General features: G+C 41.9%; 1 protein-coding gene across 1 annotated transcript in view; it reads right to left on the bottom strand.

Moving 5' to 3' along the window:
• MEP1B (meprin A subunit beta) overlaps positions 1 to 9890 on the bottom strand; it is a 31232-nt gene extending 21342 nt beyond the window's left edge. Inside the window, exons 1-6 of the mRNA XM_086682694.1 lie at positions 9587 to 9890; positions 6963 to 8954; positions 4500 to 4518; positions 3592 to 3642; positions 3462 to 3505; positions 1470 to 1548 (exon numbers count right to left, since the gene is read on the bottom strand). Coding sequence (XP_086538820.1) covers positions 1470 to 1548; positions 3462 to 3505; positions 3592 to 3642; positions 4500 to 4518; positions 6963 to 7160 — 391 coding nt within the window. The 5' untranslated portion in view covers positions 7161 to 8954; positions 9587 to 9890. The remainder of the gene's footprint in view (positions 1 to 1469; positions 1549 to 3461; positions 3506 to 3591; positions 3643 to 4499; positions 4519 to 6962; positions 8955 to 9586) is intronic.
• Positions 9891 to 12092: the final 2202 nt, after the last annotated feature.

Below are 12092 nucleotides of genomic sequence, written 5' to 3'. Positions count from 1 at the left end.
CTGCGGATTATTACAAAGGAGCACTTCGTCTGGGCAGATGCTGCAAGTCTTGACGTGGCAGGTAGTAAATAGCACTTCATGCAAAGAAACAAATGCCTCTTGATGAACGAAATGCAAACCTGATTTCAGTCCCACTTCCCCCTTCCCAGGCGCCTATGTACCATGTACAACTTGCATAAATGTCCTGGTGGCCCTGCTACGTAGTGTCACCTGCCCCCTGATGCCTTTACATCTAGGCTGAGTCACATGCCCCTGCAATGCGCTCCCACAGCTTTTCAACATGTCATTAAGCAAAATATGTATCCCGTTCTATTGTAATTAACTTTTGGCCGATCTGATTCTCCACTGAAATGTATGAAGTTTAAGAAAACTTTCCAGGGGCACCTCAGTGGCTCATTTGGCTAAGCATCTGACTCTTGATTTGGCTTAGGTCATGATCTCACAGTTGTGAGACTGAGCCCCACGTTGGGCTCTGAGCCGACAGCTCAGAGCCTGCTTGGGATTCTCTCTCTCTGCTCCTTCCTGCTTGTGTGCTCGCTCTCCCTCTCTCTCTCTTTCTCTCTCTCTCCCTCCCTCCCCAAATAAATAAATAAACTTAAAAAAAAGAAAAGAAAAGAAGAGTTTCCCAAACAACAGTTGCTAAAATGATTCTGGCAACTGAAACTGTAAATAAAATGAGGACCACATTTAGAGTTTTCCTTTGCAATTAAATTTCTTCTATACTGTCTTTTGTTTTGGATTGGATTCTTCTGACTTTTTAGTGTTAAAATATTATTTATGTTATGAAAAGATGATGATAAAGATAGTGGGTTCTTATTGTTGGGTAAGTTCCTCGCTTGGCAAAACAAAATTTTGGCAAACCAATGCCAGTCCCTAAGTTTTGTTTGGTTGTTTTATGTTTGCTTATTTTGGGTTTTTTTTTAATGTAATGTTTGTTCATTTTTGAGAGAGAGCCAGCGAGGGAGCATTGTGGGCGAAGGGGCAGAGGATCCGAAGCGGGCTCTGCACCGACAGCAGCAAGCCCGATGCAAGGCTGTAACCTACAAACTGTAAGATCGTGACCTGAGCTGAAGTCGGACACTCAGCTGGCCGAGCCACCCAGGAGCCCCTGGTTGTTTTTGTTTTCAACTCATACGTAAAAACCTGACCATAGAGGAAACGGCTGCTTTCAGATAAAGACTACCTTCCTGATCTTTGTGTCTCCAGCAGCCAACACAAAGTAGGCTCTCCATAAATGTTGGTTGCGTTAATCCCTTTCTTGGTCAAAATTCAGCAAATATTTCAGACAAAATCACTGTGGTTCTTTTCATTGTTCATTTTGCTTATTTTTATAAGTAAATATTTGTCCATAGCCACATAAAGCAACAAATAAATCCTGAAAGCCCATAAGAGCCTACTCGTGAAAATACTGTGATTATATTCTGTCAGGAATATACATCAGTTATGGATTCTCCAAGGTATATACTAACCCAAGCTATCTTCTAGAACATATGGGATGGTATGAGGCCATCTGTATTTTTCTCCGATGATGGAATTTCTATCTTGTGCCTGTCAAAAATAAATGTGAAGGGTTAATTAAATGAATCAGGCAAAAACCTAGGGAACAATGAATAGTTAATCTAGAAATAAATGAAATTTAAAATGTAAGAAAATAAGTAGGTTTAAGCAGGATAAATTTAAAGGTAATGGAGGAAGGCTGCTAGTTCTGAGGGGCAAATACACTCGGTATGTTCTGAGTCTGTTTTGAGGCCAGTAGCCTAAAGAGTTAAGAGAGAAAAGAGACACAGTAAGAAAGAAGGAGAGGAGATGGGAGAACAGTGGGCAGGAGTTAAATTATGCAAGGTCTTGAAGGCTGTGGGTAAGTTTGGCTATTGTTCTACATGCAGGAGGAAGCTGTTGAAGAGTTTCAAGCCCGGAAGTGAAATGATATCATTGCTGGTTTAAAAGACCACTTTGTGGGGCTCCTGGGTGGCTCAGTCGGTTAAGCATCTGACTCTCGGTTTCGGCTCAGGTCATGATCTCATGGTTCGTGAGATCAAACCCCACATTGTGCTCTGCATTGACAGTGCGAAGCCTGCTTGGGATCCTCTCTCTCTCTCTCTCTCTCTCTCTCTCTCTCTCCCTCTTTGCCCCTTCCCACTTGTGTTCTCGCTCTCTCTCTCAAGATAAACAAACTTAAAAAATAAATAAATAAAAGACTACGTTGCTGGGAGGGGGGTGGGGACAGGGACAGGGAGAAAAAAATTATAGGGGAGCAATATTTGAAATAGAGAGACAAATTAAAGTGGGTTATTTGGGGCATGTGTTGCATTGGAAATGACAGAACTTACTGATGGATCTGATGGAGGGGTGAGAGAAAGAGCAGAAGCAAAGGTGACTCCCGGATTTTTTACTTATTCAGAGGAGTAGGGTGATGACTTTGCCAAGAGCGAAGGTCAAGGAGGAGCAGTTTGCATGAAACTGGTGTCCAGTTGAGAACGCCTTACATGTGAGACACCTCATAAATGCGGAAATGGAACTGACCAGTTGGCACCTGGATAGACAAGTCTGGAGTGCAGGAGAAGGAATGGATAAGAGTCACACCTTCGGAATCATCAGCATAGACATGACGTTTAAAGCCCTTGGACAAGGTGAGATCCAGAGGGAAAGAGTACAGATAGAAGAACAAGCCCAAGACTAAACCTGAGACACTGCAGCTCTGCTTCTTGAGTTGAAGTTCCCAGCAGAACTACCTGTAAGTAATCTATGCTCATCCATGTGCCATATACTCTTCATGCATAGATTTGGCAAGATCTTTACTTGGCAACACTATCTTTAGCTGTCAGGATAGAAGTCACAAAATCTATCTTTTACAGTAAAAATTCTGATTCATTGATATGTTTAAAAATTCAGTTTAATTTGGCCTCAACTAGATTAAATCAGGGAGGTTTTATTTAAAAATGAAAACATCAGGGCACCTGGGTGGCTCAGTTGGTTAAGCACCTGCCTCTTGGTTTTGGCTCAAGTCATGATTTCACAGTTCATGAGTTCGAGCCCTGTGCGGGGCTCTGTGCTGACAGTGTGGAACCTGCTTGGGATTCTCTCTCTTCCTCTCCCTCTGCCCCTCCTCTGTTCCCTTGTGCTCTCTCTCAAAATAAATACATAAACTTAAATGAAAATAAAAATGAAAGCATCATATTGTCCCAATAATGAAAATTCATCGGACCAATAAGATCAAGGCATACATAGTGAGTGACGATGGCTTTAACCACACAGAAATCTGAGTAATGGATAATGAAGGCATTATTATGCAAGTCCCTCAGGGTATAATGTATTTATTGAATACATCTGTCTCTATGATATTGTATCTCTAGAGACAGTTGGGCTTAACAAAGCCCATGTTGTCCAATCATTCTCATATACTCTGTACTTTAATTCGCAGTAGTTAATAGAAGATTCTTCCTTGCTTTGTTTCAACTCACCCCATCAAGTCTGATGTCTCCCTCAAATAGATCCAGCCCCAATTCTAAGAGGGAAGATAAAAATTCATGTTAGCAAATTGGATTCAAACCCTCTACTTACTAAAATATGTAAAAAAGAAAATCTACAAACCTTCATTGATATCAAATATATCTTGATCGATTCCACCATCTACATCTTTAACTAAAGGAAAGAGAAAAACACATTGAGCATTATGTTTTGAAAGACGACAATCTTTATCAATTACCAAATTAAAAGTAAGGAAAGTTCTTTGTATCAGGTAAGTGACTACTAGGTTCTGATTCAACATACATTGATTGATTGATTGATTGATTGATTGACTGGTTGACTGATTGAGAACCTCCCATGAGCTAGGCTTGGGGCTATGGGGCTTTTGCATATATGCTTTTGTCCTATCCATGTCCCTTGAATGTCAAATGACTTCAGGAATAAGAAATTGGTCACTCTGTATAATATTAAACTAAATTTGAAAGACTAGACTAGATGACTAGATTAAATGAGAAGCAAATGTTTAAATCTGGTCAAACCAGCCCAATCTACCCATTTGTATATATCCCTTTGCTAGTAACATATCTTGGAACTCTCAAGCAAAAGTCCTAATTTAAATTTGAATTACTCTTGTAAGTTGCAAAGGAGTAAATAATAGGGCCAAATCTCTAAGGGTACGACAGAATAGGATGGACATCGGGTCCACCTGATTTGATGCAAAATAGCAAAAGTAGTAACAGCAAGCATTTATGGGATGTCTCATGTGAGTCATTGTGTTTGGATTTTCCTATGTCACCATCTGTTTTTCTGCTGGGTATGTGGAACCCTGGAACAGGAACAATAAAACAGTTCTCAATAAATCAAAAGAAGCCAGTGTTTGACTAAAGTTCAATGCAATTATACAATTATGCATACGTAATTATGCATTGTGCCTAGCATTAAATGTGTCTTAAGTTATTCTGTCCTGTTGTTCTATCATCCACATGACTTTCTTTTACTATAACTTAGAACAAAACTCAAAATAGACTCACCAAAGTTTTCTGGAGTTGGCTGAGAAACAAACACATAAAAAAAAAAAAAAAGGCATTATTATGACACCCATGACATAAAAGATCTTCTTGGTTCCAATTTATATCTAGTAATTTGTAGAGGGAGGGGAGTTCTTTAATATTAATATATTAATAATTTCTGGCTTATATCTAAGACAGCTAATTTGGAGTCTAAAATAATTTTTGGATGAAAGGGTCTTCTTATCTCATGTAAAAAATAAAATTGGCTGTTGTATGGATTTGAAGGTGAAAGAAACAAGGAACTAACTTCACAGATTGAAAAGAAGGCAGCATGTAAGACTCCAGCCCTCAGATAAATGTTCACTTTAAACATGATTCTCTGAAGGATTCATGGAGCAATGTTTGAAAAACCTAATAATTTATCCCCATTGTTGAAATATTATTGTAATTTATAACAACCCCTTATAAAGAAATTTTATTGAAGACCTCATCAATCATGGTTTACTTTCACGTTTTTCTCAAGACACTGTTTGAGAAATGTTAAGAAAAAAAAATCAATGGGTATACTTTGCAATTAAAAAAAAAACCTTAAGGGGCGTCTGGATGGCTTAGTCAGTTAAGTGTCCAACTCTTGATTTCAGCTCAGGTCATGATCTTATGGTTTGTGAATTCAAGCTCCACATGAGGCACTGCACTGACAGCGTGGAGCCTGCTTGGGACTCTCTCTGTCACTCTGTCCCTTCCCTGCTCAGGTGTGTGCACTCTCTCTCTCAAAAATATAATAAACGTTAAAAAAAACATACACACACTAAGGACCGCCTGGGTGGCTCAGTCGGTTAAGCGTCTGATTTTGGCTCAGGTCATGATCTCACAGTTTGTGGGTTCGAGCCCCTCATTGGGCTCTGGGCTGACAGCTCAGAGCCTGGAGCCTGCTTCAGATTCTGTGTCTCCTTCTCTCTCTGTCCCTCCCCCGCTCTTGCTCTGTCTCTCTCTCTCTCTCTCAAAAATAAACATAAAAAAAAAAAAAACACTTCTGAAAATAGGTTCTCTACAAGTGACCAAATGAAAAACCTATACTATATGCCCAATGGAAAAAATGAAGTAAACCTGAGAAATTTCTTTTTTTTAATTTTTTTAAATGTTTATTGATTTCTGAGAGAGAAAGAGAGCACAAGCAGGGGAGGAGCAGAGAGAAAGAGGGAGACACAGAATCTGAATCAGGCTCCAGGCTTTGAGCTGTCAGCACAGAGGCTGACACAAGGCTCTAACCCACGAACTGTGAAATCATGACCTGAGCTGAAGTCAGATGCTTAACTGACTGAGCCACCCAGGCACCCCTTAAACCTGAGAAATTTCTTAGGGAAGTCTAGAGTCTAGTGAGAAAGCTCATGGGACTGGCAGGCAGCAGGTCTGGGTTTTATGCTTGGTTCCACCAATTCACAGCAAGTCAGTTCACCTTCCAGAAACTCAGACTATCTGTAAAATAGGTTAATACAGCTTACATATCTAAATACAAGAATCATATGGACTGTTTGGCAAGCAGTAGGAATGAACTGGTTGGATAGTTACTCCTCTTGATATTAAGAAGTGCCTGTTTGTCTCACACATTAGCCACACGTAGGCACACTCAGAGAGGAATGCTAATGTGACTAATGATAAAAGTCATCAAGAGGTGCCTGGGTGGCTCAGTCAGTTAAGGGTCTGACTTCGGCTCAGGTCATGATCTCATGGTTTGTGAGTTCGAGCCCTGCATCGGGCTCTGTGCTAACAGCTCTGCTTCAGATTCTGTGTCTCCCTCTCCCTCTGCCCCTCCCCTGCTCATGCTCTCTCTCTTAAAAATAAATAAACATTAAAAAATGTTTTTTAATTATCAAGTATTTGTTCATAACTACAGTTATAATGTGTCTTAAATGGCATCTCTTGTTCTCAGTGTTGTAGGTCCTGTTCATAGAATATCAGCTCAATATAATAGCTTATTTTAAAATCACAACTAAAATTCCCCCTAGGCATTTTGGTTTTTAACCCCCTAGGTTTAAAACTTTGGGTTGGTCTACGATACAAACTACCTGTCACTGTAGAAAGATTGGTCTAACCTGACAAAGAGGCAGACGAGAAACCCCATGCTACAAAACCGTAAGCTCTGGCTTTGCCTGTGACATCCACCATTCATGTCTTACGGCACCGCAACAGTAATATGCATTTCACTCGGCAGTAAAAAATGGAATGCTTTTCAAATTGCACATTTTCCACCTTATCAGGAGAAAACTTGTTACACCAAAATGAAACTGAAAGAAATATATAACTTTATGTCCATGTCCCTGACTCTGTCTCTGACGGGGCTGCTTCTCACCCCGTGACCCTGCCTGCCCCAGCTCGCCCCGCTCATTTCATTCACATCTTGAAATTCCTAAAAAGCAAAAACATGAACACACAGGCAATAGGCCCCCAATTTTTCTCATTGTTTTCCAAACACAGTTTCCTTACCAAGCCAGGAACCAGGAAGAGAATGGCAAAGAACAGAAACCAAGGCAGATACCATGAATCCATGTTGTGGCTTCCAGTTGAAATGTGCAAACTAAGAAAGTCAGAGTAGCATTTACTTCTTAAAAGGCAAACATCATAATTTGTAGCCTTTGATCTCAAAGATCCATCTTGCAGGTCAGCTCGCTGTAGTAGTATCATCTGCAGTCAGAGAGTTAAAGTCCAGTATCCTGAACACAGCTCTGCAGCCTTGTTTGTTGGCTTTTTTTTTCCCCCTGAGTCAACATTCAGTAGTTAAGTGCCTGGCTGAGACCTGTTAATGAAATAAGTTCTCTAATTTGTACATATTTGTCCTCAGAATTATTGACGACCACTTGAGCAAAAGAAAATATCACATTAATTTTTATGTATTTTTTATTTATTTATTTTTATGTTTTCCTTTTGTGAATTCCTGAAATTAACTTTTAATCTTTCAAATAGTAACGTTTGTGAAGCTCCTTCTGCTCATCTAACCCTGTGCTGCTTTCATATATCCAGTTATGTCCATGGCTTTTTCAATCACTCATTCATGTATTAGAAAATTTATTGAGTTTCAAAATCCATTTATGTGTTAGAAATCTGGCATATTTTGATCATTATATATAAAGTAGCAAAATAGCAACATACCTCACTCGTGAAAATTCCCATCAAGCAAACCTAAGGGGGAGGGTCCAAAGCTAGGAATGGTCACGGGTTTTCTGATAAACTAGTGTTCCAATCCATCTCTCAGTTCTTTCCCTTTTTCCTTGTTTTCTTGGGATAACTTTTCTTTAGAGACAACCTACTCTCTGTGTTCCCACGGTTCCACTCTCAACTGTGATGCGATATAATATTTTTGCAACACCACTTTTTCCCTCAGCAATTCCCTCCCCACTCAGGATTGGTCCTTGCCCCACTCTGCGCTCATAGGAAGGATGTCAAAAGATGCATGGTAGAGACAAAGGACTTGGGAGGATGCTCTTTGTGAGTTTGAGCCAGTCATTCCCAACCTCTGAGAGGAGGGTAAGTGTTCAAAGGGAAAGTTACAAACCCAACTCCTCACTTGTTCCCAGGGATCCTGCAGATGGTTTCTGGGATCCCCAATAAAATGGGCCTGTTTCCTGGCTAGAGCTACAAGGAGACAAAAACACTCTGCAAAAGAAAGCATGTCTTGGAAGGAAGGAGAATAACTCCTAAGAGACCAGAGTGGCACACAAGTATCAGGGAAAGCCCCACACCTGCGGGGCCATGTGGATAGGAATCCGAGTGTCTCCATAGAGGGCTGCATAGAAGGACAACCAACGACCAGACGAGAGACAGATGTTTCAGAGCGTGCCCGAGGCGGGATGCCACCGGGATGAGATGGGGCCTTGGGCTGTCAAGCTTAGGCATGAGCCTCAGAGTAAAAGATGGGAATCCTTTATCGGCAGCAGTTAAATTTCTCCCATTTATGTGGATGGGGACTCAAAACAATAATTACAGTTACCGAAAAATAGAAGTATTTATTATGCATATCTGCTTTTGTGAGCCACGTGCAACTGAGACCCCTGACTGCAAGCCATGCGTTAGGGCAGACGGCTCACATTCCAAGTTAGGAAGTTGCAATCAGGGAGGTAGGAAGCAACAGTTCCGAGGACGGTTGTAGTCTGCTGTGGACCCTACCTAACACAGCACATGGACAGCCCCTCTAGGAATCTCATGGACAGTCATGGGGGCGTGGCTGAAATCCAACTCCAGAAATGTGTTTTGACTGCAATTAATGGATAGATTTTACATTTCATTCTTCCTGGGATGGTCACTGAGGCTCTAATGCAGAGGCTACCCTTGGCTGGTCTAACATAGCTCCAGCCCCGCTCACTTGTCTCCTGGAGAGCGTGTCTGCCTCTGGCTGCTGGTCCTCCTCTGGTCTTCATTTCTCCCGGGGACTATCGCGAACCGTGCTCAAGATTCCAGCCATATGGATTGTTCTGAGAGCTCCTGGAACTATCAGGAAAGCGCATTTCTCTCAGGAATGTGATTCTCAAAACCCCCCATGGAATACGAGAATATTCTAGACCTAAGGATGGCAGATCTCAAGAACGAAAAGCTTTCTAATAGGAAATAGTACAGAGGTTGCAACACAAGATCCATATCTTTCCTCTTAGAACGCCCACTTCCTTCACCCAGTTCTTCTTCCAAAAACAACAACAAAAAGTTTTTGTAAGTTATGTCATGTGTTCCCCAATGGTGGCTCTTTATGAAATCTTATCAGCACTTCTATAAACTTATTAGGGAGGTGCATGTAATTGAATTTAAATTAAATTAAATGGAACTAGGAAAAAAGGAAGAAAATGGAGGTGTGGTGACTAAAGAAGTCCCCGGGCGGCAAGGAGAATACAAATTCATTATGGCCCCAGCCAATTAAAGGGCAAAAGAGCTCATAAGACATCTGCACCCCCTGCGATTGAGCACAATAAATCACATTCTTCTAAGCCCCTCCCCAAACTCCCATCTTTTACTCGATTTTTCAAAATTGTGCTATATTACTGTATTAGTCAAGGTTCTCCAGAGAAGCAGAACCAACAGGATCTGTATATAGATAGAGAAATTTACTTAAGGAATTGGCTCACAGAACTGTGGAAGCTGGCAAATCCAAAGTCTGCAGGGTGGGCTGGTAGACTGGAGACCCAGAGAAAAAGCAATGTTGCAGCTTGAGTCCAAAAGCAGTCTGCTAGCAGAATTCTCTCTTCTTCTGGCAATCTTGGTCTTTTGTCTCTTAAGGCCTTCAACGGATTAGATGAGGCCCACCCACACAAAGAAAGGAAATTGGCCTTGCTCAAAGTCTACTGATTTAAATGTTAGTATCATCTGGAAAGTATCTTCACAGTGACGTTTAGACTAGTATTTGACCAGATATCTGGATTCCATGGACTAGCCAAGTTGTCACATAAAATGAACCATCAGTTCTCTTTTTTGTTCTCTTCTTTTATTTGCCAGACTCTTCACAGTCTCCTGTTTATGGGCTAGCTATTGGTTACACTAAAGGTGGCTATTACGGCCAACTCAACACAATTGGCTGGACTGCCAGCCACACCCCTGGCTGAAGACAAAGATGCTATCTATCGTGTTCCATGGTGAACATCAATGACAACATGGTCACATCTGTAACTCTAGGAAAATACCGAGGGACCGAGAGTTGCTCTTCAGATTTCAAAGCCAGTTGGCTGAGGCGGTGAGGAACAATTCTATTCTTACACCGTATGATCCTACTTCAAATTCCTGGACTGTTTTGTTTTGCTTTGTTTTGTTTTGTAAGTAACTGTTATACCCAACATGGGGCTTGAACTCATAGCACTGAGATCAAGAGTTACATGCTCTACTGACTGAGCCAGCCAGGCACCCCTCTGGACTGGCTTTACACAGGGAGCTTTTTGATGCTGGGAGCTAGCCCACAAAGAAACAGTGGGGGGGAGAATTGCAGCAGGATGATGAGATAGCAGCTTCCTCCCACCATCACAAGAGGATCACCAGGTGGCCCGAAAAGTTTGGCAACCCTACTGTAGCTCAGCAGGCGTGGTGCCAGTAAAAATTCACCCCAAGCCAGAACAGGTCTAAAATGGGTGTCCATTGGGGTGCCTGGGTGGTTCAGTTGGTTGAGCGTCTGACTTCGGCTCAGGTCATGATCTCACAGTTCGGTTCCACGCTCACAGCTCAGAGCCTGGAGCCTGCTTCAGATTCTGTGTCTCCCTCTCTCTTTGCCCCTCCCCTGCTCATGCTCTGTCTCTCTCTCTGTGTCTCTGTCTCTCAAAATTAAATAAACATTAAAAAAAATTTAATGGACGTTAAGCATTTGCTGCAGGTGGGAGCAGATTTGCTGGACAGAAGCAAAAAAAAAAAATTGAGAGAAAGATAGTCTTCTTTCTTCCTTCTTTTTTTGGGCTCCAGCTTTTAACCCGCAGTAACATTCAGCCTAGGCTGCTTTAACCACAAAAATGACTGAGAAAGGAAAGATGGAATGTACGATTGATCTCACCACAGTCTCCCATGAATGGGAAACGTCTCGGGCATTCTGCTGGAAGTGTTTGCCTCCTGTCCCCTCCTGTCACATGTGCCTTACTCCACAGCAGTCCTCAAATTTTTTGCCTTGAAACCCCTTTTCGTTGTGAAAAGTGACTGAGAACTCACAAAGAAATTTTATTATTTTATCTATCAATATTGACCTTCTTAGAAATTCACACTGAAAAATTTTTGAAATATTATTAATTGATTAAAAGTAATTTTAAATAAATTTTAAACCTATTATATGTTAATATAAATAATATATTTTAAGGGCGCCTGGGTGGCTCTGTCGGTTGAGCATCCAACTCTTGATTTCAGCTCAGGTCATGATCTCACAGTTCGTGAGATCGGGCTCTGCGCTGACAGGGTGGAGCCTGTTTGGGATTCTCTCTCTCTCCCTCTCTCTCTGCCCCTCCCCCACTCGCTCGCGCATGCTCTCTCTCTCTCTGTCAAAAATAAACTTTAAAATATATATTTTAATGAAAAGTGAGCACATATTCAAAAAATAATGGGAAGAGTGGCACTGCTTTACATCTTGGCAAATCTCTTAATGTCTGGCTTACTAGAAGACAGTTGAATTCTCAGATCTGCCGTGATACGTTGTCACAATTCAAGCATATGAAGATAATTCAGCCTCAGACAGAAATGTAGTTGAAAAGAGGAGCAGGGGGGGGCGCCTGGGTGGCACAGTCGGTTAAGCGTCCGACTTCAGCCAGGTCACGATCTCGCGGTCCGGGAGTTCGAGCCCCGCGTCAGGCTCTGGGCTGATGGCTCAGAGCCTGGAGCCTGTTTCCGATTCTGTGTCTCCCTCTCTCTCTGCCCCTCCCCCGTTCATGCTCTGTCTCTCTCTGTCCCAAAAATAAATAAACGTTGAAAAAAAATTAAAAAAAAAAAAAGAAAAGAGGAGCAGGGGGGCCTGGTGGCCCAGTAGGTTGAGTGTCTGACTTCGGCTCAGGTCATGATCTCACAGTCCGTGAGTTCAAGCCCCGCGTCGGGCTCTGTGCTGACAGCTCTGAGCCTGGAGCCTGCTTCGGATTCTGTGTCTCCCCCTCTCTCTGTCCCTCCCCCGCTTGCACT

The sequence above is a fragment of the Puma concolor genome, chromosome D3, assembly GCF_028749965.1.
Source record: "Puma concolor isolate L17-30 chromosome D3, mPumCon1.1.hap2, whole genome shotgun sequence".
Taxonomy (NCBI): Eukaryota; Metazoa; Chordata; class Mammalia; order Carnivora; family Felidae; genus Puma; species Puma concolor.
This window is presented reverse-complemented; position numbering and strand designations above follow the sequence as displayed.